This window comes from Eumetopias jubatus, unplaced genomic scaffold, assembly GCF_037043125.1.
Source record: "Eumetopias jubatus isolate StellerSeaLion01/CBP00866 unplaced genomic scaffold, mEumJub1_p1.0 scaffold_13, whole genome shotgun sequence".
Lineage (NCBI taxonomy): Eukaryota > Metazoa > Chordata > Mammalia > Carnivora > Otariidae > Eumetopias > Eumetopias jubatus.
Window position 1 is genome coordinate 103,126,489 of NW_028274819.1, and position 26,980 is coordinate 103,153,468.

The 26,980-nt window shown below is 41.7% G+C and overlaps 1 protein-coding gene and 1 non-coding gene across 2 annotated transcripts; both read right to left on the bottom strand.

The window, feature by feature from the left end:
- Positions 1-756: 756 nt before the first annotated feature.
- Positions 757-26,980, bottom strand: HTR3B (5-hydroxytryptamine receptor 3B). The gene is made up of 9 exons (XM_028105769.2): positions 26,971-26,980; positions 25,952-26,112; positions 12,722-12,766; positions 12,284-12,393; positions 11,690-11,859; positions 11,005-11,162; positions 2,252-2,462; positions 1,934-2,116; positions 757-992 (listed from the first exon to the last, which is right to left on the bottom strand). The coding sequence occupies exons 1-9, from the start codon at positions 26,978-26,980 to the stop codon at positions 757-759; spliced, it is 1,284 nt and encodes a 427-aa protein (XP_027961570.2).
- LOC114211459 (U6 spliceosomal RNA) lies at positions 1,458-1,561 on the bottom strand. Its single transcript, XR_003609770.1, has one exon. It is a non-coding gene; the product is annotated as a U6 spliceosomal RNA (small nuclear RNA).

Sequence of the window (26,980 nt, forward strand, 5' to 3'; positions counted from 1 at the left end):
CCCTAGCTGATGAGTACAAGGACAGTGGATTATAATCTCCTTGAACCCTAGGGCCATGCATGAAACCTCTCCCCCAGCTCGGTGCCTTACACAGGGTGTGTGCTGACGAAGTGTTGTGTTGACCGGGTCTGAGACATCGGTTCTGGGCTTCCCTCCAGCAGTGATGTGGTGCAGGGGAAGAGGCGCTCAAGGGAGACAGCGGGAACTAGAGCTTCAGGACACGGATGAGGTGTGAATCTTGCATTCTGCTCTGTACAAGGTTGACCTTGGGAATCAAGTCAAGCGAAGAATGATCTGTGATGGACGTATTTTGTATCCTCTGGTGTGCCTAACATAACATCTAGGACTTAACTGACACTCAGTAAACATTTTGAATGGCTGACTGAATGACCAAGACAGACCTGGGGCGGGGGGAAGTGATCTTTCACTTAAAAAAAACAACCCTCAAAACACACATGTATGTAATGTACCTAGAAAGGCTCTGAAAGAGATTGCTAATGGTGCTCACTCTGGGGGAGCAACCGGGAATAAGAAGGCAGGCTTCCTTTTCACTGTATACCCTGAGATGTCTGGGCATTTTCATCATGAATGCCTAATCCTGCGTCATTCAGTACCTCCTCCGGTGTGAGTACCTGCACTGAAGGCCAAGAGGCAACAAGCGGTGAGGAGCTTTTCAACCCACGTGCCCCCCTCCCCCACGGCCCACAAAACCCTCTAGCCTGCCCCAAGTGCTTAGAGAGCAGCAGCCTCCGGTGCTCACGAGCTGCCCCACAGTGCCCAGAGGGAGCACAGGGTGACGGTATAGAGGCCCAGCAGGATGGCGTAGGCTTGAAAGAGCAGTCGGTCTAAACGTTCCAGGAGGGCCAGCCACTTAACCCCCTTCCGGTCCGCCTGCTCCCAGGTTTGGAAGTAGGTGCTGATGGACTTAAGCTGGAACCAGACTTCCTTCAGGCTCCCTGGCTGGACCTGGGGCTCTCGACGGATGGGGGGCTCTGCATGAGAGAGGAAAACATCCTGGGTGAGCTGGGGGCTCCTGAGGACCCCTGGGCTTCCTACTGGAGGCGAGGGCCTCGTCCTACAAGGAAGATTTGTAGGCAAAACAGGGCAGTGGATTGGGTTGGGCTTGGGGGGAGGCAGGGCTGTGCTCAAGGAAGCTCTGCAGAATGTGGCACAGCTGGGTCGTGTAGGACGGCTGTCTAGGTTAGAGCCACCAGATTTTCTGAGCTGAGGGCCAGCCCCACTAACTCCGTTGGAGCTTTAGGGGCTGGGATGATTATTTTTGTTTAATTGTGATATGATTTACATGTAACATTATATGTCTCATGTGTACAGCATATATATATATATAATCACCAGAGTAAGTCTGGTTAACCTCCACCACCACACAGTTACACATTGTTTTCTTGTGATGAGAATTTTTAGAATATACTCTCTTTGGCAACTTTCAAGTATACAGTAAAAATACAGAACGCTTCACAAATTTGCCTCTCATCCTTGAGCAGGGGCCATGCTAACCTCTGTATTGTTCCAATTTTAGTATATGTGTTGCCAAGGCGAGCGCTGGGATAATTCATACACTTGTTCACATTAAGCAACAGGAACCCAAATACATACAAGCAAGTGTGCACACACACCAGCACTCTATTTTCCCAGAGTCAATCGCTTAGTCACTTCAGCTAACTGGCTAAAATTGGAAAATACAAACAAAAATAAGCAAAGTCAACTGAGGGCCTGACCTCTAAGCTAAAGTGAGGCTTCCTGGAAAGTCAGCAGGTCTCCAGAGAGGTAATACCAAATGCAGCACAGAGGCTAAGAAGCAAGTGTTTCAAATTTTTCGCACAGCTGGACTCACGGCCTGGTGCTCCACCCATGGGAACTGGTGCAGAGAGTGATCAGGCAAGACAGGGTGGGGACCTCGAGGCTTCTCACAAACCTGGTACCCCAGCAAGCTGGGCTCTGGGATCCATTCTAGGCCCATCAGCATCAGCGTCCCCTCGAAGGCACAAGAGGGGCCACTCCTGCCCATGGCTCCACTCATCATGGAGGAATCTGACCAGCAGGATGGACTTAAATAAGCTGATAACCAGGAAGGCCATGCAGACCGTGAAGAAGACTCCTGAGGGAAGGAACCAGAGGAGGTGTACTTAGCCACAGTGTCTGGGGCCTCTCCCTCCCCTGATCTGAAATGCAACATCAGATCTGTGACAGGAGTCATGGAAGATGGGTGTCTGGTGTCCCCACGGCTGCTTACCAATCAGAGGGGTGCTCAGTGCGCTCCTTGGCATCTCGTCGGACATGTTGACCCTGAAGACGGTGTAGCCCACCAGCACGCTGGTCTTGAACACAATCCTGGCACGGCAGGTGGGTGGTAGGTAGAAGCTCCCCAGATCCACAAGCATTAGGAAGATGCTGGGAATCAGCAGGTTCACAACATAGACCAGCGGACGCCTGCGAATCACCACCTGACCAGGGATGAGGGGTCTACTGAAAAGAGGGTCTGCCCTGAAGGACTAGAACCCATAGCCAAGAACACTCCCTGACGTCCCAACACTTTTGCATAGTGTGAGAAGACTATGCAGTTTAGAAAAAGGAGATTATTTTGTGGTTTGGAAAAGAGGGAAAAAAAACCCTTTAAGCTTTTATGTGGAACTAAATTACTAATTATAATAAGAAGTGTCTATTTATTTGCCGCTTGCTGTATGCCAGGCATTAGCCTAAGTGTCTTCTGTGCCCTGTCCTGCTCAATCCTCACACCCATTTGAAGGGATGGTCATTATTATCTCCATTCTACAGACAAAGAAACTGAGGTTCACAGAGATTGAGCTGCTTGTTCAAACTCACACAGCTGGCAAGTGAGAAACTGTTTTAAATCGAGGTCTTACACCAAAATCTTTCTTCTTACGTCACTGTGGAATGTGAGCATCTGTGGAATGTGAGCGTCTCAGCACCTGTGTGTCTGTCAGAGTCTGGGCACGACCAAATGGCACCCCTGGGACCTCTGAGGAGGGGTTGGCAAAGAGACGGCTGACAAGGTATGGGCAGGCCCAGGGCAGTGCCCCAGATATCTGGGATGGCTGGGTGAGCTGTCCTTACCCTGGGTCCTGAAGGGGCCTTGGGCTGGGAATGTGACTGAAGTCTGAGGAGAGAAAGCTGGGTGGAGGTGGCCACCACGCAGGAGCTGTGGCTCCCTCCTCCCTCTTTGGGGCACAGCCAGCCTGGTGGTGATTCCACAGGGAGAAAAATGGACAGATAAGCATCTGACTCACTCGTCCCCTCTCTCCAACCTCCTGCCATTCCATCCCCTCTTCCCATCGGTCAGTGAGGCCATGGCTCATCTCCAGGAGCACAGAACAGGTGGAGAAGTGGATCTAAGTGGGGGGACAGCCAAAGATGCCCAGCAGGATGGCCGGGCATACAGAGCTGCTGAACGGGTTTTGTAGCTGGGAATTGGAGACTCAAAAAGTTGCTCTGTCATTGCCATTTTTGTACACCTCTCTTGTCTGGGATGGTGATAGGAAGTGTCTTTAATAAACACAAACTATTTTCATCAGAATGACAGGATTGTAGGGCGCCTGGGTGGCTCAGTCGTTAAGCATCTGCCTTCAGCTCAGGTCATGATCCCAGGGTCCTGGGATCGAGCCCCGCATCGGGCTCCCTGCTCGGCAGGAAGCCTGCTTCTCCCTCTCCCACTCCCCCCTGCTTGTGTTCCCTCTCTTGCTGTGTCTCTCTCTCTGTCAAATAAATAAATAAAATCTTTAAAAAAAATATTCCTCATGGGGCCAAAAATAATACCTATCTTATTCATGTTTACTGAACAAATGAATGTCCTGAGCCCTTCACTGTTGGATCTGGGCACAAAATATGTCTGAAGTCTCCCATTTCTCTGATCCACCAAACAACTGAATGCTTTCTATGTGTCAGATAACGTGTGAGATGCTTTTACACATATGATGTGGTTTATTTAATTCTCACTGTGAGCTCGTTGGCAGGTAACAGAACACCCCCACTCTAGACTCTTAAAAACAAAGCTCGGCTCCTGAAGTAAGTTGAGTAAGTGGCAGAGCTGGGCTGTGCCCCACATCTGGTTCCAAGCCCTGTGTCTCTTCCACCACAGCGTAGCTACAACTCTTGGTCTGAGCAGACATCTGAGCTGAGTTCAGGGTTCTTCTCCCTCATCTCTGTCTGCAAGGCAAGCACACAGAAGGAGCCCAGGCACAGGCCAGGGATGGAGGAGGAGGTGATGGGGAAGAGCTTGGCTGGGTGAGACCAGACATCTACCACCTCGCAGAAGCAAATGGGGCCCCCCAGCTTTTGGGTCTGGGAGCGTATCCCAACCCAGTGGAGCTTCGGAGGCCAGAGCCAATTGGAGGACTGTAGTCTGGCTATTATCTTTCCATTAAGCATAATTGTCTGCAAATATCTAAACGAGGGCAACACTCATGCTTTGTAATAATTTGGTTAAAACACATTTCTACCACAGCGTAGTCAACAAGAAAAACAACAACCAAACGGACGGTCGTCACTCTGGGCCTCTCAGGCTGTCTTGGTCATACCGTGACAGAGATGGCTGTGGTTAGCTGGGGATGGGAGGAAGGGAGCCGAATGGTTGGAGTCCACAGGGGTCTTGGATGGTATGCCCGGCCCGGGCTATGTGGGGTGGGGGTGGGGGGTGATCAGCCTGCTGTCTCTGGAAGGGAGAATGGGAAGACTCCCTTAGAGACTTCATGGCAGGTATGAAATGAAGAGGATGAAAAGCGTAAGAACACCACCCTAAAGAAAGTCCAAGTAGGCAGGGTGGTTAAGCAGAAACAGACCAGACTTAGAGTCAAGGGACTCGAGCTCCAGGGCCCCTCAATTCTAAGTGCCCACGTGTGCTAGTTTAAGTGATCCTGGCTGCATGCCTTGATTTTCCTTTTTCAAAAAAGCACTTTACTGGGGAGCCTGGATGGTGTAGTCAGTTGAGCGTCTAACTCTTGGTTTTGGCTCAGGTCCTGATCTCAGGGTCGTGGAATCAGGCCCCACGTCAGGCTCTATGCTGGGCATGGGGTCTGCTGGGGATTCTCTCTCTTCCTCTCCCTCTGCCCCTCCACTCTCTCGCCCTCAAAATAAATAAATAAACCTTTTTAAAAAACTAAAAAATAAATAAATTAAAAAGCACCTTACTTTTGCTTGCTGAGCATCTTGGCTACGCCTGAGATTGGCTGTTGTATCTAAATAACGTTCCCGTGTCACTAGCACATGCTTAGGTGATTCCTCTCTACCCGGAGGCTGATGCAGAGAGTGAACGTAACCCTGGGCCAGAACCAAAGACGGCTCCCCAGTTTTATCAGACCACATGCTCCCCAAGGTGACAGGGGAGAGGTGTGACAAGAGCCAAGAGGCTGGGAGGCAGGCTGGCTTCATGGGCATACAGCTTGGGAAGTTACACAGGGCCCGGCGCTTAGAAGGGCCTGGCGCTTGATTTTAGGGTCTGCTGGTGCCATTTGGAAACTCGTAATTTTTGAACAGGGAGCCCCACATTTTCCCTTTGTCCCTGGCCTCACCAACCAGGTAGCCAGTCCTGTCAGGAGGATATTTGTCCCTGGATATCAACAGTAGCTGAAAGTAGAAGGGAAACATGTAGCTCCAAGAGTAGGCAATTAGCTCTGCTGTCACATAAAGCAGAAATCTCCACTGCCTATGTTTGGCTTATACAATTCCACAGCTAGATAGGCCCTCTCTTTGGTTTTCTTCAAGAAAAAAGGACCTCCCTTTTTATTTAGGAGCAATATTGATTTCGGAGCAATATTACTTATGGACTAGACTAATTTTCTCTACAAGTCCAGTGCGGCCTAAAGAAATTCTAAATTTTATCACATAGCTTTCAGAAATGGTTTGTTTTCGTATCTCGTTTGATCCTCAAATCCCTTCATTCTCTTGTTTAAGGAATGTTAATTGAGCATGAACAGAACGTCAGGCACTTTTTAAAATAATGGAATTAGAACAGTTAATAGGATAGGTTTCTGCCCCTCTCCATCCCATGAAATCAGCAACTGGACTCTGGTGGTTGGATGTTTTAGAGTCTACACATAGAAAGGAAGTTTGCTCCAGAATGGACCATACCCAGAGTCTGTACCTGATTTAGATGATGAGATTTGGGACCTTCTGAGTTTATATTTAGATTATATTTTGGTCTCAGAGTTGGTGCCGAAATGAGTTAAGATATTTAGGGATGTTGGGATAGGGTGAATGCGCTTTGCACATGTGATGGACATGAATTTTGGGGAGCCAGAGGGCCAGAGGGCAGTGCACTGTAATGGGCTGAGGAACGGCCCAAGAATTATGTCCTTCCTGAAAGCCAAGAATGTGACTTATTTGGAAATGGGATCACCGCAGATATAATTAATTTGTTCAGATGAGGTCTTACTTCGGTATAGGGTGGGCCCTTATCCCAACAGAACTGGTGCCCTTATGAGAAGAAGAGAAGAGATAGATAAAGGAGAATGCCATGTGAGGATGGAGGCAGAGATCGGAGTGATACATTTACAAGCCAAGGATTGCTGGCAGCCACCAAAAGCTAGGAGGGAGGCATGGAACAGACTCTCCTTCGGAGTTCCCAGAAGGACCTAATCATGCTGACACCCTGATTTTTAGCCTCCAGAACTGTGAGAGAATAAATTTATTCCTGTTGTTTTAAGCCACTGGTTTGTGGTCCTTTGCTACGGAAGCCCTAGGAAAACAAATACAGTTGAGTTGCCCAGTAACACACAGTGGATGAATGCCAAAGAATGCACTGGAATATGCCACTTTGTGTGGTAGTTGTGAGCTACATATAGGATTAGCACGTAGCTTCTGGAGTCAGACTGTCTGGGTTCAAGTCCAGGCGCCACAGTCACCCTGTCCCCTCGGGCCAGTTACTTAGACTTGGGTGAGTTAACTTCTCTGTACCCCCAATTCATCCATTTGGGTGAGTGGCACTCAGAACACCAATTGCATAGACATGTGAGGTTTACACGTACAAACTCTTAAATGGTGTCTGGTGCCGAGTAAATGCTCAGTTTTGTGGTTATTGTTACAGTGTCTCCCTGGGCCACATTTGAGGTCCATGCCGGATACCAGGAGCCCTCTTTTACTCATGCTTGTGTCCTCAATGGGGCCACCGTGATGGGCACATGATAAGAGCTCAAAAGCTGTTCGCTGAGTTGTACTGGAGTCTATGAGTAATGTTACTTTTAGTTCCAAATAAGGTAGGAGTGTGGAGTTAGCACCAACGGGGGCTCTCCTGGTGAGGTCAGTCCTCTGAGGGCCACCTCTCTGCAGGTCATGCTGGAGACAGTAACTGACGGCTGATGGTATGTCACCAGCTCAGTGAGACACCGTTCTCTGTGGAATTGGCCCTACCGAGAGCCCATCATTTCTAATGGACTAAAGGAGCTGGTGCCTTTAAATTCCAGAGAAAGGGAAGAAAAAGCACTTTAGTTTCAGTCCGTGTTCTTCATTAGACACCCTTCAGGTGTTAGCAATATTATGCCACAATTTCATTATCCATTAAAGCCAGGTAATAATAAGTACACAAAGGTATTTGGAGCCTATTGATGTTAATGAAAGAGATCAATCTAATTCAGAATGTGTGTGTGGAGAGCTCCTTGGAGATGGAATAGGCCCCAAGGTTAGCCTCTAATTGCCTCCTTGATGGTAGACCCCACCAGTACTCAATTTTGCATGACCGTCTTTATGACATAGTTGGAATTTTTGACGCCCAGACTCACGCTTCATACAGAAGCCCATCTTCCTCCTCTCGCAAGCCCCTCCCAACATTCCCAGTTCAGAAAGAATGGGAAAGTTGTTGCCATCTAAGTAAGATTCTTGCACAGGAGTGAGAGTTTCTTGGATCTGGACCCTGGGTCAGGCTGGATGAGCAGAAAGTCTATGATTCCAGGGATAATTGAGGGACCTTGGAAAGACTTCTAGGACTCTAAATTCTCTTCTCCCTCTTGATCTGGTGGAGCTCAGAAAGATCTTCTGTCAAGTTTATGAGCTGCATTCAATGGATATCTCAACAAAACTACTCTACCCTAATCTAGAAAGGAAAACTATGTCAGAGAAAGAGGACAGATGAGGCACCCTTCTTTCTCAAATGGCCCTCTGCATTTTCCCAGGAGTCCCCTGGACGGCCACCACCTCCTGCCTGCATGGACATCTTGCTCCGCATGAGGATATCTGAGGGTTGGGCTCACTTTAGCTCCTACAGCTGTCCACCCTCTTCGATTAAAATGAATTCTCACATTTTATTCCTACCACCTCCCACTTCTACCCTCATTCTTAAAAAACCCGAAAAACAAAAAGCTGCCGTATAGAAATCAAATGCTCACCCTGCTGTTTCTGGGAACCAGCACCTCCGATAATGTAGTGGAGGTAAGCTCCCTTCCTAAGGCTGCTGGATCGGGAGCCAGGCTGTGGCACACAGACATCCCTGTAGGCAGAAGGGCCTGTGCTCTGGGCCCCCTGCGGAATGCAGCCTGACTCCAGAGTGTTAGCAGTGCCCTCTGATAAACAATACGTGTCCCGGAGCCAGCAGATCTGATTGCCCATTAGCCAGAACCAACAAGGCATCCTGAGCATTTGCTTTAGTATCAATGGCAACATTGTACATCAGGCCCAGAGTGGCAACATGTTTAGAACAGATCATTTTTCCTCCTGCCTGCCCGGACTTGTCTCCAATCCCCTGCTGGGCAGCCTGGACAGGGCTACAGCACATGATTAGATTAAGAGGGGGATGGCCCTTTGCTGTCAGGACCCTAGTAGTGGAGTGGTTGGCATGGAACCGGGCTCTGAATTTCACATCATTGCCCAAGGGCTACTGAAGGACACCAGGACACCTCAGTTGCTAACTTCAGAGCAGGATGAGTGATACAGAGTAAGAGAACAGAAGCCTAGCCACGGTACACCTAGCAGGGGGGTGGGGGGAGGCACAGGGGCCGCCAGATGTCGAGGAGACAGAGAACTGGGATAGTCACTGAATCGGCTTTAAGTGTCTTCAGAGTTGTAGAACCACGGCTGAGTCTGGCTCCCTGCCCTGTGAAACATGATCAATGACTCTACTTGGGGTTCTTTCCTCCTCTGTTCCAGAGGGCCAGGGGGGAAGCCAGCCCTGCAAAGGGACCCAGGGAAAAGCTCCAAAAGCATGAAATCCTACCGATGCCCACCTCTAGCCTGCCTCCATGCACACACTGTAAATGGAGAAGCATGGCAGTGAACAGCGCGGAGGAGTGGGGTCGTTGCTCCTGAGACGCGGGGAAGCTTCTCCTTTCCTTAAACAATCTTTTACATCTCTGTCCATTATATTTAAAATGGAGCTACCGCATAGAAAACCTCTTGCAACTATTGAGAAGACAAATTAATATTCAAGTTAAGGGGTGACATGTAACCACAAATAATCACTGCTTTATGGAAAGTGTGTGTGTGTGTGTGTGTGTGTGTGTGTGTGTACGCGCGTGCACTCCTGTTTATCTGCCCTGTCTCTTGCCTTTGTTTGTCTCCTTCGTGCAGTGTAGGTAATGGTGTGTGCAGCGTTCTCCAGAGTGCTTGGTGGGTGACTGTGTTCCACCTTGCACGTGCTACCCCCTCACATTTCCCTTTAATGCTCTCCATTATTCGGGCTGCATTAATAATGTTTGTGGGCTGATATCTTTAAAATTAATGAGGTGTTTACTCTTAGCCAAGAAACTCATTGAAATTAAAAAAGCTTTCTTTTCTTCCCCTCCTTTTCTCTTGCTTAAAAAAAGGTGGACAAACAAGCCACAGTGCTAGCTTTGCTAAAAACCAAGCAGAAGAGGGAAACACCCAAACCCCACCACTAGGAAGGTATGAGTTGCAAATAGTTAGTTATACATGTGTCAGTTTCAAACCACAGCTATTTCTAGGAGCCCCTAATTTAACCAGAGCTTTGCTAGAAAGCGACATAGAACACCTACAAACAATGGAGGGGCATCTGTGACCTCGATAATAGCTTATTTCAATACCACCCTCTCTTAGCATATAATTATCCAGCATAACCATAGTACCTAGTCTAGTCTGAATTTTCCTTCTTACTCAAAAGGTTTGTTTCCAGCAGAATTCATCTTGTGTTTAATGCTGACCTGTCTGTAGTCTCTAGTTTTCAATCAGAAACATTATCTGGCATGAAGGACTCCACCCCACCCAACTACCACTACCACTAGCTGACTTGGTGCAGAAAAGCAGAAATGAATACTCATCATGGGTCTACCAGTGGCAGGAACTTGGGGCAAACCACTTATTGGGATGACTTGCCAGAAAGGCCAGGGAAGGCAGAATGGCTCCCTCTGGAGTGTAAACCAGCAGGCTGCACTGTCCTGCATCCACCTTCCAAGCTCCTGTGGAACACATTTCCCCATGACAGTGCAGCCAAGAGCATCCCTGGTGTTGCATCTGAGAAGTCTGGGTTCTCACTGAGTTGTTTTAGAGCAGTTCTCTCTGATCCAGAAACCACCAGTGGGCTCCAAGGGTCCTGCAGGTGATTTGTTCGCTAATTGCTCAAGATAGTCAAGTGAATAATGATAATTTTATACATTTGTATCTGGAATTAATAATTGACTCACTTAAAAACAGGACAATAATTTTGAAGAGACACTTCTCCCAATTTTTTGTTGTTGTCGTATGTGGGTTTTCTTTTTTTGCCCTCTCGGTAGCAATTAGGAATGAGGATGTTAGTATGTACCAGAAGGCTTGAGGACACCTGCTATGGTGGGTGGTTCAGGTGTCTGAAAACCATTCTTTTTATACCCACATAGGGGCTATGTACAGCAAGAGTCCAGGACCTGTGACTGAATCTCTGGTCTGTGAAATGCCATCATGCAAGGGGATGTCCAGAGCCACCAGAGTCATCTGTTCTTGGATGATAACAAGTGAGAACATGCAACAGAGCAGAGAACTCGTCAGCCCAACACAGAAGGCCCGGGACTGCAGAGAAGTGGGGCAGCAAGGGCAGGGAGGAGAAGGACCTACATTAAACTGAATCTGGGCAAAATCTCCAGCGCCGCTCTGCAGGATGCTGTATGTTGAGGACACAGAGAGAAGTTCCCACTCACTGTCGTTCAAAAATTCCTTCTTGTCATGCTTAATGTCTTCTCTGCTCCTGAGGAAGGCCAGGTCGACATCTTGCACTGAAAACAACAGAAACAAGTGACTTCCCCACAGAGGGAGGCCTCAATAATAACCCACTTTTCCAGCTTCCAGTTCTTCCTTTTACTCCTGCCTGCCTCCACATGTACAATCTCACTGAGATAGGGTTCAATATAACCATTTTGAATTAGGGATAGAGATGTGGAATAAAATCTTTCTAGCAGCAAAAACAAAAACAAAAACAAAAACAACACCCAGTTGTGAATTTACGGTTTGTATTCCATTATCCATAGAATGCTGGCCCCGGTCCTATGCCACTTCTCAGTGGCAGCCGAGGCCGAATATTGTATTCCTAAACCAACAGCAGCAATGACCTGGGCACAACACTATACTTAGTTTGATTACAACAGGAGCCAAATAGCTATAAGAAGAGATTTAGATTTGTAAAGAGTCAATTATGTGCAAGAATAAAATGCACCTGATGGATGGCACGACAGAATCTCACCTATGTGTGCCAACCCAGCACAAATGTGTCTCCCGCTAGCAGACTATGCGTCTTGCGATTTACCTGTGTGCAGGACACTACTGAAGGTCAGGCTGCAGTTCTGGATGTCAAATGGAAACGCGTAGGTCTCTAAACCGCATGTAGAAACCACCTGGATAGGCTTAGAGTTCTTAATGGTCCCAGATGAGTTCACATAGACATACGGAAGGTCGGGTGATCCTTCAATTTCCACACTATGGAAACACAAGAGACCTCGCTGTCACAGAGAGGGCCTTCATCATTTCAATCCACAAACAGAACTGATTATGAGATGGTAGTGACCATGATACCCAGGACTTGCCTAGAAGTGCAAATACAGAATCACATTTCCCAATGACATAATTCAGATGGACTCAGTAATCACAGTCTCAAAAGTTAATTCACTTGCTACTCTTGTAACACAGACATAATCCATGAGTAACCTCAAGCATTTGTAATCAAATCTGTATCTTAAATGATGTCAAATCATGGTACTTCTAACTTGAATATTCCCAACACCGTGATCCTTATCAAGCTGAGAAACAAAAAAAATAGCAACAATGACCAAAAGTAAGAACAACTGGCCTGAATAGTCCAAGCAGTTTTAAACCCCATGGAAATACACGCCAGCACACTTACAACTCATTAATGATGATGTCAGGGGCCCAGATGTCACTTAGAGGTAGAGAGATCTCTCTAATCTCATCAAACATGCTGGGGTTCCAGGATAAAAACTCATCAACCCAAACCTGTTAGGAGTAGCCAGAAAAGAAATTTATCAAAAAGGGGCAATGTCAGTCTCACCAAAGAACTGAAGAGGGATTTGGATGAATAACCCAACTGATCTGTTTGTTGGCACTGTTAGGGGAGAGGACTTTCCTCCCAGCTCCTAAAGATGGTGCCCCAACCAGAAACCATGACTGTATATCTTACATAGATTCTAATAAATTAGGTCTGCTGCAGATCTAAGAAGCTAAGTTGCAAACACAAAGAAATTGTCTATTCCTTAGAATAATTACATTTTGCAACTGATTTAAGATCAAGAGTCCAGCATGCACAGAAGGAAACATCATTTACCTCATGGTACCATATACTTGTCTTTAATTTTTGGTTCTGTGCATCCTGCAAAGCAAAAAGAAAATCTGTACCAAATCTTAGAATGTCAATAAATCAAAATCCAATTCAATACTATGATAATTCAGAGAAAAAAATCAAATCTAACTACAAATGCTGATTTTAAAAGCATTGCCTTGACTCTTCAAATCTGAGTATTCTCGGTTCCTATTTATTACTCATGTCTGGCACTATGAACTTTACTACAGTATCTATGACAAAATGGCACTATGACTACACCTGACATCTTGACTGATTTGCTAATCCCTTTCCTACCCTAATTAGTTACTCTGCCATTAATCAAACTAAAAAATGACATGTAGCCTTAGCCAATTCTGGGATAAAAAGATGGGACCAAGCTTTTATTTTATTTTTTTAAAGATTTTATTTATTTATTTGACAGAAAGAGAGAGACACAGCGAGAGAGGAAACACAAGCAGGGGGTGGGGTTGGGAGAGGGAGAAGCAGGCTTCCCGTGGAGCAGGGAGCCCGATGTGGGGCTTGATCCCAGGATCCCGGGATCATTACCTGAGCCAAAGGCAGACGCTTAAATCAACTGAGCCACCCAGGTGCCCCACCAAGCTTTCATTTGTAATCAAGATATTATTCATAGTATTTCAAAGAGTGTTCTCTCAACTGCTCTTGGCAGCCATTCCTGTTAAGTTACCTTATGTTTGGATTTCTCTGCTTATCAAACAGACTGAATAAGCTTAATGTAAATGAAGTGTATTTTTGATGATATAAACAGACGCGATTTCCCCATGTCTGCAATGAGTGAGTAATTTTTTTAAAAGACCCCTAAGACTAACAAACAAAAAAGGAACCCCCTCCTTACTAATTTTTTCATATCTCCTCTAGTAAAGAGCATTCTAAAACTACTATCTTCGTAGGAATTGAAAGGAATATCTCACACCCTATACAAACGTTAACTCATTAACTCAAAATGGACCATAAACCTAAATGTAAGAGTTGAAACTGTAAAACTCTTAGAAGAAAACACAGGAGGGGTGCCTGGGTGGCTCAGTCAGTTGGGCAGCTGACTCTTGGTTTCGGCTCAGGTCATGATCTCGGGGTCCTGGGACAGAGCCCTGTGCCAGGCTCCGCACTCAGTAGGGAGTCTGTTTGAGATTCTCTCCCTCTTCCTCTGCCCCTCCCCCCGCTTGTGTGTGCACACTCTCTCTGTCTCAAATAAATAAATAAATAAATCTTTTTTTTAAAAAAGGAAGAAAACAAAGTAAATCTTCATGACTTTGAATTAGGCAATTGACTCTTAGATATGACACCATAACCACCGGCAACCAAAGAAAAAGTAAATGGAACTTCATCAAAATGAAAAACTTTGTGCTTTAAAGGACACCATCAAGAAGTAAAAAAACAACCCACAGAACGGAAATAATATCTGCAGATCATTTATCTGATAAGGAGTTAATATCCAGAATAAAGAATTTCTACAAATTAAAACAAAACAATGACCCTATTTCAAAATGGATATCTCTCCAAAGTAGATATACAAATGGATAATAAGCACATGAAAAGATGCTCAACATCACTGCTATAGACCAAATTATGTCCTTCCAAAATTCATATATGACTAAATTTAGACTTTGAAGGACTTTGAAGAGGTCACTAAGGTTAAATGAGGGCACCATCTACTAGGATTGATGGCCTTAGAAGAAGAGGAAGGGAGAATGATGTCTCTCTCTTCCATATGGGTATACAGGAAGAAATCAGCCATCTGCATGCCAGGAAGAGAGCTCTCACCAGGAATCTAATTGACTAGAACTTTGATCTTGGACTTGCCAGCTTCTAGAACTGTGAGAAATAGAGTCTATGGTATTTGTTATGGCAGTCCAAGCTGGCTAACACAATCACTAATCATTAGGGAAATGCAAATCAAAACCACAGTGAAATACCACTTCACTCTCATTAAGATGGCTACTAAAACAAAACAAAACAAAATCAAACAAAAGCAGAAAATAAGTGTGGGTGAAGATGTAAAGAAATTGAAATCCTTGTGCACTACTGGTAGGAATATAAAATGATACAGCTGCTATGGAAAACAGTGGCAGTTCCTAAAAACTTAAAAATAGAATTACCATATGGTCTAGCAATTCCATTCTTTGGTATAAATCCAAAAGAACTGAAAGCAGAGACTCAGTTATTTGTACACCCATGTTCAGAGCACCATTATTCACAATAGCCAAGGGGTGGAAGCAACCCAAGTGTCCATCAAAGATGAATACATAAGCAAAATGTAGTATATACATACAACGTAATATTATGCAGCCTTAAAAGGGAAAGAAATTCTGACACATGCTACAACATGAATGAACCTTGAGGTGACACCACTTCCTTCCAAGTTTTACCAGCTGAGAGATTCTGAAATAGATAATGTTTTTAAAATCAGCATTTTTTAGTTAGATTTGATTTTCTTCCTCTGAACTGTCATGCTGTTGAACTGGGCTTTGATTTACTGACAATGTAAGATGTGGTGTCTGTCTCCCCGACTAAAGCACAAAGGGCTCGATTCTAGGCTTAGCTGCCATCGATGAGGGTTCCCCACAAATGGGGGGGGAAACCAGGTTCAAAATGCCATTTGTATTACTGGAAAACATAGCTTGTAACTACAACAAATATACTTTTACATCTGTGAAATGTCCTGATCAGTTTTTTTGGTGTGTTTTTTTTTTTTTAATCTCTATCACGTCAAGTTGTGAATGCGTCACTGACTCAGTCATGGCGGGAGAGACTATTATTTTACCCAGTTGATTCGTATTAACTGCCATGTTGATGCCTTAGCTCGTTTTTCTCTTCCTGCCCATTGCTTTGTCATGTTACATGTAACAAGTGTTAAGAATTTTTTTCTAATGTATTAGGGGGTTTCTGGGAGGATTTGTCATTCAGCCCTAAAGAACACAATGTCAAAAAGGAGTTTGAGGCTAAAACTGAAATCTCTCTCTCTCTTTTTTTTTTTTTTTTGTCAAAGGAAACAAGTTTTTCAATGCCAGCTGGTGAACATAATTGGTTCTCTGGTGGCATTATTCACAGCTTTTCCCTCTGTGTATCTCTCCCTCTCTCTTTTTTCTTTAGATACCTTCCATCTTGCTTGTTAAAAGCAAAGGATATTTCAGAGAATTGGAATTCATTAGTCTTCCTAACAGAGGGAGTCTATTTAGATCTAAATTGGTGGTTAGCAAATATACAGATAATTCCCGCACATTCTTATTTATCTTTCCCAGTTCTGAAGACTATAGAAACAGATGCCTCAATGTCTGGCTGGGAGGCTCTAGTCAATGGACTGGAATACAAAGGTATCTGGGATTCGGAATTGACAAAATTCAACAGAAACAAACTGAAACTCTTCACTGTTGAGTAGACTATCTCTATAATCAGATTTCCCTAAGGTACTCATAATACCCAGAAATTCTAAGACAAGACTGTAGTCTTTCATATAAACAAAACAGGAGGCAAAACATTATAATGGAAGCAAGGTGCCGTGGTGAAAGCAGGGCTGAAAGCTCCTCCCTCCAGAAAAAAGTTGCTGGCAGATGCACCCAATAAGTTATCTGTTCACACGGGGGGTACCCTTGTCCCATTCTGTGCACGATTTCATCAAGTCCTTCAAAACTGACCCTGCCTCCGTAACGAACTTTGGGCTTAGCCCTGCTGAATGTACTAGAGACATTTGCAAGGCATATTAGACTATCCTAATCAATTAATTGCTTGACAGATATTTAGCCAGTGTCTTTGAAGTAAGATACGCTGTGCTGCAGATTCTGGGAAATATGAACGTGAGTAAGCAAGCCCTTCCCTCAAGCAGCTTATTAATAAATTAGGGTATGGGACATTTTAACAAATAACTCTGTGTGTTAAGAAATGTACAGACTTCAGTGGATTTAAAGAAAGGAGTCATGGTTGTCAGCTTGCAGACTTGAGGGAAATCTCTTTTGGGAACTGAGATTTGAAGGACTGTAATATTTTGCAGATGGAGAATGAAGACAAAGACATTCAGTGGAGGAAACAGCATACAGGCAGGAGACAACAAGGGGTTGGTTTCATTGTAGTATTGAGGGGATAAGGCTAAGGCAGTAGACAGGGATAAAACTAGAGGGATGGAATTTGAGATTTTTCCAGATTTCTGAAGGAAAGTCTGCCAAATTCAATAAGACAGTATTACCGTCTAACGTACTCTAGTAAAAAATTTGTATATTCCAAGCCAGTGGAGAAAACATATCTTTGAAAAAATAATGGTGTTCTCCTTAACCACTGTAAGGAATCTGGTTTTATTCTCTTTTATCAGGATAGAAAGAAATAGATAAAAATTTTCAATTTGATATAGTTGTTCTAAGGGAAAAATATTAACATAGAAACTTTGCTCCTTTTCTATATTTATCTCCAAATAGTCCTCGGAAAGAAAGCTTGAGCAATTCTACTTGATCTTAATCAATATGAAGTAGAAGGTGGCACAATGAGGATAGACCTGAAGGTAGTCTTATTGCCTTACTCCAAGTTGATCATATGCATGTCCTGGGGTTTTGCATGACATGGCTCATAGCATGTGTCTTTATTCAAATCATGCTATTCCCATTGTACAATGTCTGATAAACAATGCAGTCATAATAACCCACTGACAACTAGCAAGGACTAATATTCCCTAAGTATGTGAAGATATAACCCCAGGAAATTAACTCTCAAAAATTTTAGTTCAATATCCAAATACAGAGGAAATTGAAGGGAGTTCTTCTTTTGAAGCTTATGTAGGACCAGGCCTTTGGAGTAGGGGTGGATATTTCCTGGCATTTAATTAAATATTTTCTACGATCTAGTACTTTTGCGAAAACTGAGATTTTCTTGTGTATCACTTAAATGTTCCTGTTTATAAAGAAATAATGATTAGGGATTTATCTGAGCTGGAGGAAAGTGATGTTAAAATAATTTACGGGGCGCCTGGGTGGCTCAGTCGGTTAAGCCGCCGGCTCTTGATTTCAGCTCAGGTCATGATCTTGGGGTGGAGCCCTATGTCAGGCTCCATGCTCAGCAGGTGGTCTGCTTGAGGATTCTCTCTCCTTATCCTTCTGCCCCTCCCCCTGCTTGCCCGCATGCACTCTCTCTCTCTCTCTCTCAAATGAATAAATAAGGCTTTAAAATAACTTGTATCAGACAAAAAAAAATGTAAATCCTGTTACATACTTTCAGTTTCAAATTATTTTTTTAATCAATTACAATGCCTAATTCTCAGTCAAAAAATCAGAGTCTATGATTCACAGCACAGCATTAGGATATTAACATAGAAAAATATCTCTATTTAAATAAATAAAGAGAAATTATTAAGTTATTTTAACAAAATACATTAAAATAATAACATTGTATTGTGGGCTGTATTATGTATGTAAATGTAAAATTGAAGAAAAAGTAGTACAAAGGACAGTGGAGCAGGGAAATGGAATTTTACTGTTGTAAGATTTGTACAGTTTATGTGAGGGGTAATAAGATTAATTCTAAGTACACCCTATTAAGTGGATGATGGATATGGAAATCCCTAAAACAACATCTAAAAAATAATACAGAAGGATGTTAAAAAGCCAACAGAGGAACTAAAGTCAAATATTAAAAAAAAATGTTTAATTTACTTAAGGTAAGGCAGGATAAAAGGAAAAGAAGGAGAACAAGAACAACAAAAACAGATGGAGCAGCTGGACAGCACATAGCAAGATGGTACTGGTAAATGCATGAGATGCTTCAGTTAAAATGCATAGGTTGATGGGTTAAAAAAAAGCAATGCCCCAGAATACTTACTGCTCAGCAATAAAACTCAATGAACTCAAGATATGCACAATGTGGGTGAACCTGAAGGGAATTACACCGAATGGAAAAACCTGTCTCAAAGGTTACATACTGTCTATTTGCATTTATAGAACATTCTCAAAATAACACAATTGCAAAGATGGAGGAGAGACTAATTGGTTGCCAGTGGTTAGGGATAGGCGACAGGGACAGGGTTGTGCCTATAAAAGGGTAGAACCAGGCAGCCCTCTGGTGATGACTGTGTAGCTTGATGTGGTAGCAGTGGTTACAAAGCTACACATGTGATAAAGTTACATACACACATGCACACACAAATGAATAAATGTAAAACTGGAGAAATCTGAATAAGTTCTGTGGATTGAACCAATGTCAATGTTCTACAACTGACTATACTACATTTGCCTAAGATGTTAACATTGGGGGACATTGGGTGAAGGGTGCATAGAATCTCCCTGAAAATTTATTTGCAACTTCCTGTAAATTTATAATTATTTCAAAATTAAAGTTAAAAAAATAAAAAGCAAGACCCAACTGCCTCCAGGAAATGACCTTGAATACAATGTCACACAGAGAGACTAAAAATAAAAGGATGGCAAAACATACACCATGCAAGAAGTAAGCATGAGAAAAACTTCAAGAAAAGCATATTACCAGACATGAAGCAGGGTATTTCATAACGATAAAAGGATCTGTTCATCAGGAAGACGTGTAATTCTAAATGTATACTCACCTAATAACAGAGCAGAGAAATAGACAAAGCACAGTTATAGTTGAGGATTTTAACACTCCTCACTATGAAATTACTAGAACCACAAAGATTTAAAAAGTTAGAGAAGATTTTCATAATACTATCAAACTTTGTATATTCCATGCTAGTGGAATTTGGTATTTATGGAGTAGTACACCCTTCTATTTAACATTGTACTGGAGGTTGAAGCCAGTGCAACAGACAGTAAAAGGAAATACAGGTAGAAAGAATAGAGATAAAGAAGCAATAATAAAGATGAAGTCTTTATTTACAGACAACATGATCTATATAGAAAATCTGAAAGAATCTACAAAAAGACCTATAAAACTAATAAGAGATGGTAAGATCACAGGATCCAAGGCCAATACATACAAATCAACTGTAGTTTTTGTATGCTAACCACAAAGAGACTCATTTTAAAATACCATTTATAATAGTACCAAAAATGTGAAATACTTAGGGATACATTTAACCAAATATGTGTGAAACACTGACAACTACAAAATATTACTTGGAGAAATTAAAGAACTAAGTACATGGAGAGCTAAGATGAACTCATGGATTGTAAAACTATTATTAAAATGTTGATTCTCTTCAAATTGATCTATAGATTTAATGTTATCCCAATAAAAATTCTAGCACTTTTTAAAAAAATAGAAATTGATTCTAAAGTTTATATGGCAATGCAAAGGACCTAGAAGAGTCAAAATGATTTTGAAACAGAAGAAGGTTGGAAGACATACTCTAATTTCAAGACTTCCGTAATGCTGCAGTAATTGAGGCAGTGTGCTGGTGTCAGGTGAAACACTGATCAGTTGGATAGAATAGAGTCCAGAAATAGACCCAAAACATATAAAGAACTCCTGCAACTTGATAAGATAATAAACAACACTATTTTTTAAATGGCTAAAAGATTTGAGCACTTTACCGAAAAAGATATCAATTGGCAAATTAGCACACAAACATTAAATGTGTCGTTAGTCTTTGGTGAAATGTAAGTTAAAAACTACAGTGAGCTATCACCACAAATCTACCAAAATGGTTAAAATTTAGAAACACTGACAACATCAAGTGCTGACAATCATGTGGAGGAACCGAAACTCTCATACATTGCAGGCGGAATGCAAAATGATGCAACCACTTTGGGAGGCAGTTTGGCAGTATCTTATAAAGTTAAACACAGGCTTATCATACAACTCAGCAATCCTATATCTAAGTATTTATCCAAGAGAAGTGAAAACATATGCAGTTGTGTATAGTGGCTTTACTCATGATTTCCCCACACTGGAAATAACCCACATGTCCAACACCGGGTAAACAGATAAACCAATTGCAGTACACACACCTGCACAATGGAACGCTACCAACTCTAGAGCAAAACATGTGTGATCTCCAAGGTATTGTGCCACATGCAAGAAGCCAAAACAAAGGGTAAAATACTTTCTGGAAAGGCACAACTATAATGAGAAAGATAAGATCACTAGTTGCCAAGTATTGGGGGTGGGTGGAGTGATTAGCTTTACAAAATTGTTTCATTTTATGTAATTTATGTCTCAATTTTAAATGCTTCAAAATTTTGTAGGATATGGTTAAAGCAGTGCTTAAAGGGAAATTTACAATATAAATGCTAAAATTAGAAAGAGAAAGGTTTAAAATCAATAATCTTAGCTTCCACTTTAAGAAAGTAGGTAAAGGAAAACAATAAAAAAAAAAGAAATTAAGTAAAGATAAGAGCAGATATCAGAGAAATAAACAACAGATAAAATTCAAAGTAGATATTTGGTTCTTTGAAAAAAAATAAGTAAAATTGATAAAACTTTCACAATATTGGTCAAGGGAAAATAAGAGAAAACACAAATTACCCACATGAGGATGAAAAAAGCAGTATTATAAACAAACAAATTTGACAACTTGGATGAATAGATAGAATTCTTTGAAAAACCCAAATTATTAAAAGCAACACAAGATATCCAAGATCTATAAAGAACTTCTCAAACTTGACACCCAAAAAACAAATAATCAAGTCAAAAAATGGGCAGAAGACATGAACAAACACTTCTCAAAAGAAGACATACAAATGGCTAACAGACACATGAAAAAATGTTCATCATCATTAGCCATCAGGGAAATTCAAATCAAAACCACATTGAGATACCACCTCACACCAGTTAGAATGGCAAAAATGGACAAGGCAAGAAACAACAAATGTTGGAGAGGTTGTGGAGAAAGGGGAACCCTCTTACACTGTTGGTGGGAATGCAAGTTGATACAGCCTCCTCAGAAAACAGTGTGGAGGTTCCTCAAAAATTTAAAAATAGAACTACCTTATGACCCAGGAATTGCACTACTGGGTATTTGCCCCAAAGACAAAGATGTAGTGAAAAGAAGGGCCCTATGCACCCCAATGTTCATAGCAGCAATGTCCAGCCAAACTGTGGAAAGAGCCGAGATGCCCTTCAACAGATGAATGGATAAAGAAGATGTGGTCCATGTATACAATGGAATACTACCCAGCCATCAGAAAGGATGAATACCCAACTTTTGCATCAACGTTATTAGGATGAATACCCAACTTTTGCATAAATAGATTATGCTAAGTGAAATAAGTCAAACAGAGAAAGTCAATTATCATATGGTTTCACTTATCTGTGGAACATCAGGAATAGCAGGGAGGACATTAGAAGGAAGAGAAAAATGAAGGGGGAGGAAATCAGAGGGAGAGAGAATGAGAGACTATGACTCTGAGAAACAAACGGAGGGTTCTAGAGGGGAGGGGGTGGGGGGATGGGTGAGCCTGACGATGGGTATTAAGGAGGGCACGTTCTGCGTGGAGCACTGGGTGTTATACCCAAACAATGAATCATGGAACACTACATCAACAACTAATGATGTACTGTATGGTGACTAACATAACATAAAAAAAAAAAAAAAAGCAACACAGAAGAAATAGAAAATTTGAACATCCTTAAACATGTTAATGAAATTAAATTCACATTCACATTTGAATAATTTCTCACCAAGAAAACTCCAATCCTAGACGGTTTTACTGGTGAATTCTATCAAACATTTAAAAGGAAAAATATCCATATTATACAACTAATTCAGAAAATTGAAGAGGGAAGACATTTTAACAGTTTTTTAAGGCCAGCATAACCCTGATACCAAAATGAGACATGTACATTACAAAAATAAATAAATAAATAAATAAAAACTATTGCCCAATACTCTTCATTAACATAGATGCAATCTATATTAAGTAGGTATGTAAATCTAGAAATATATAAAAAAGGATAATATATTGAGATTAAGGGGTTTATCCTAGGAATGCAAGGACATTTTAGCATTTGAAAATCAATCAAAGTACTTTACCCCGTTAACTGCATAAAACAGAAAAATTATCTGATCATCCAGATAGATGGAGAAAAACATTAGATGTAATTCAATATATATTCATGATTTAAAAAAACAAAATAAAACTCTTAGTGTACAAGAAATAGGAAGGAACTTCCTCAATCTGATAAAGAACACTGATAAAAAAGCTATAGCTGGGGGCGCCTGGGTGGCTCAGTCGGTTAAGCGTCTGCCTTCAGCTCAGGTCATGATCCCAGGGTCCTGGGATCGAGCCCCGCATCGGGCTCCCTGCTGGGCTGCCTGCTTCTCCCTCTCCCACTCCCCCTGCTTGTGCTCCTTCTCTCGCTGTCTCTCTCTGTCAAATAAATAAATGAAATCTTAAAAAAAAAAAAAGCTATAGCTGACATCATACCTAATAGTGAAAAAATTTCCCCTAAGAATGGGAATAAACAAGGATGTCTGTTCTCACCATTTCTGTTAAATTGTAGGAGGGGCCAGGGGCAATACAACATGACAATGAAAAAATAAAGAGTATAAACAGATTTAGGAAGGAAGAAGTAAAACTATCTACAGATGCCATGATTGTATATGTAGACAATATTCACCTACAAAAAATCTGCTAAAATTAGTAAGTGAATTTAACAAGACCACAGTATACAAAGTCAACAAGCAGAATTAATATTCCTCTATAATAACAAATAAATAGAAAATAAAAAATTTCAAGTAATATTTATAGCAGCATCAAAAATACTTTGGGATACATTTAATAGAAATATGTGTAAAGCTTCTACATTGAAAATTATAAAACACTGCTGAAGACCCAAATAAATGGAGAGACATAATGTATTCAAGAACTGGAATATTTAATATTATTAAGTTGTCAATTCTCCCCTAAATTACTCTGCAGCTCCCATACCATTCTAAACAAACTCTCAGCAGTTTTTTTTTTAATAGAAACTGACAAGCTGATTATAAAATTTATGTAGAAATGCAAAGGACTTACACTGCCTGATTTCAAGAGAAATAGCCCAATACTTACCAGTCAATTTAATTTTCAACCAAGGCACCAAGCAATTCAATGGTGAAAGGAAAGCCTTTTCAACTCCCCCTTGAATGCAACAAAACAAAACAAAACACAAAAACAACAAAAACTTTGACCCATACCCCACACCATCACAAAGATTAATTTTTAATAGATCATAGGGCTAAATCTAAGGAGGTAAAAGCTATAAATCTTCTGGCAGAAAATACAGGAAAATACTTCTGTGAACCTGGAGTATCGAAGGTGTCTTAGTACCCAGAAAGCACAGACCACAACTAAAGAATTGATTTACAGTGGACTTCGTTAAGTTTTAAAATCTTTGTTCATCGTAAGACCCATTAAGAGGATTAGTAGACAAGGCAGAGATTGGTAATAAACATTTGCAGTGTAAAAATATGCCAATATATGAACAATGCGTGTAAGTCTATAATAAAAAGACCAACAACCCAATTAAAAAAAAAGGAAAAGACTTAAAAAGGTACTTCACAAAGGAAGATATGTAAGTAGCCAATAAGCACATGAAAAAGAATTCCTGGTCACTAGCCATCAGAGAAATTTAAAGTAAAACCTCAGTGAAATACCATTACACCCTCAACAGAACGGCTAAAATTAAGAAGACTAATAACACCAAATATTGATGAGGATGTGGAGCAATGGAAGCTGTCATAGCTGACTCGTGGGAGTGTAAAATATACAACCACTTTGTAAATCAGTCTGGCAGTTTCTTAGTAAGGGTACACCTGTCTGAACCAGTTATTCCAATTCTAGGTTTTACCTAAGAGAAATAAAAACATGTACATAAAAAGTCTTGCATAGGAATGTTCATAGCAGCTTTATTAAGAATGTCCCAACACTGCAAACAACCCAAATGCCTATCAACATAAGAATGGATAAAGAGGGGCACCTGAGTGGCTCAGTGGGTTAAACGTCTGACTCTTAATTCCAGCTCAGGTCATGATCTCAGGGTTGTGAGACTGAGCCCAGTGTCCGGCTCTGCGCTGGGCATGGAGCCTGCTTAAGATTCTCTCTCTCCCTCTCCCTCTGCCCCGCCACCCGTCCCCAACCCCCTGCCCGCTTGCTCTTGTGCTCACTCCCTAAAAAAAAAGAATGGAAAAACAAAGCATGGTATAACCATAACCAAATACTACTCATCAATAAAAAAGAAAAACTACTGATAAAACAACATGAGTGAACCTTAAAAACATAATGCTGAATGAAAAAGCCAGACACAGTAGAGGGCACACAATGTCATTCATATGAAATTCTAGAAATGGGAAAAATAATCTATGATGAAAGCAATTGGAACAGTGTTTGTCTCTGTGGATGGAGGAATGGGATTGGCTGAGAAGTCAATAAGGGGCCTTCCTGGGGTGATGGAAATATTTGTTATATTGATAGGGGTGTGGATTCTATGGGTGCACCCAGTTATCAAACCTCATCAGACTGTATACTTAAGATCTGTGTATTTCAACATATGATGTTATACCTCAATTAGAAAAAAAAAAGTTATGAGAAGTAAATTGAAAAAAATATTAAACTACATTAACAAACAAGTAAAGTCTGCTCTTAAGAAAAATCAAAATAAATCTGGGACCTACTGACACTGAAGACTTAGTGATTAAGAAAAAAGGAGAAAAAGGAAGGAGGGATAAACCATCATTTATGGAGGGCGTACTAAGATCTCTGCTAACTGCTTTCCATGAATTCTCTCATTTAATTTCCACAACAACCCACTTTCTAGATATAGAAGACAGTTTATAAACAAATCTTCCCTCACCGCCCTTAGCAAACACCTTGTATAAACTCAAGCACCAGGACCCTTTTTGCTCTTTTTCTCAATTTCAGGCAATAAGTGGTAGATGTTTTTCTTAAATCGACTACTATCCCTAAGAAATATGAGCCAAAGGAAAAAAAAATACCTATTACCATTTTTTGGTTTCAGCAAACTCATAAAATATGTAAAGTGGTCTATGACCACCATTTTTAAAATGTCTTAATTCCTATAAAACTCCTATTTCTAGACGATCTGCCTCTCACATTGCAAGTCGGGGACTAGAAAGCATGATTTGCCTAATAAATGTTTTACCTCATGCTCACTGCTAACCCGAGTCTAGTACAACCTCCCTACCAGCTCAACTAGGCTCCTGCATAAACAGCAGGATTTTGTTTTGTTTTGTTTTGTTTTTTGATAAAACAGGTAGTTTTACAAAAGGGTAACAGGAATCGGAAGGGGTAAGACGGTCCTTACCACATCCAATATGGCGTGGACAAACACATCCAGATACACCGTGGTGGCCTCGGTCCAGTCGTGAACTGGCCTCACTGCCTTGTGATATTTCTGTAGTAGCTGCTTGGTGAGACGATACAGAGCAGGATTCCTGGGATGAGGCATATCTATGGCTAGGATTTCTGAAAAACACAACTGTCATCGTGAGGATGAAAATAAGAGGAGCTTAGCATCTTGAGAAGATCTCAGACTATTCAAGACTTGGTGGCTCCTAGCAGAATATGGTTTTCAGCTTACTCCAAACTGCTGAAGTTCCCAGACAGCTGGTGGGCTTTTTGGCAGATGCTTATTTAAAGTAAACTGACTGCCCAACAGAGACAGCTCATTGTGACAATAAATAAATCAACCCGATCTCCAAGGATCCAAACTGCACCTACAATTCTGTTTTCACAGCAATCATGAATCTTGGAGACAGAATCTTTTATTCCTGTATCACCCCCTCCTGATACACAGAAAAAAACCTTCCTATACACTTAGCCAAAAGTGATCTCTTCCTTGGATTTTTCTTTTGATTTTTTCCATTTGTAATTCAATAGTTAAATTGGAAATCCAAGCAGAAACATGGACAAACCAGTGAACCCAAAGATCTGTGTGGATTCCTAAATAATGGGATTAATAAAATTCCAATTCATACTTTTCTCCTCAAAAAAAAAAAAAATCTCTTTTTTCACTCAACTGTCTTTAAATAAAACACATTTGTCAGAAAATGAGATCTTCGTTTTGGGAAAAATTCTTTCTGGTTCCAGAGAAGAACCATTCTTTATGGCCTGGGAATCCTGATTTGTAGAGGAGCGGTGATTGGTGTTGAGGTAGGGGAGGCCAGGGGAAAAGAAGCAAGAGAAATGAGCACCAACAATTGGAACTGACAAATTTGTGAGGGTTTCCTCTGAATTTCAAAAAGATATTTTGCTCACAAGCTTTGCTAGCTCCTGGGGGATTCAAAGCTTCGCTAAGTCATTGGACTGAAGCAAATTGCACACCTCCTGCCAT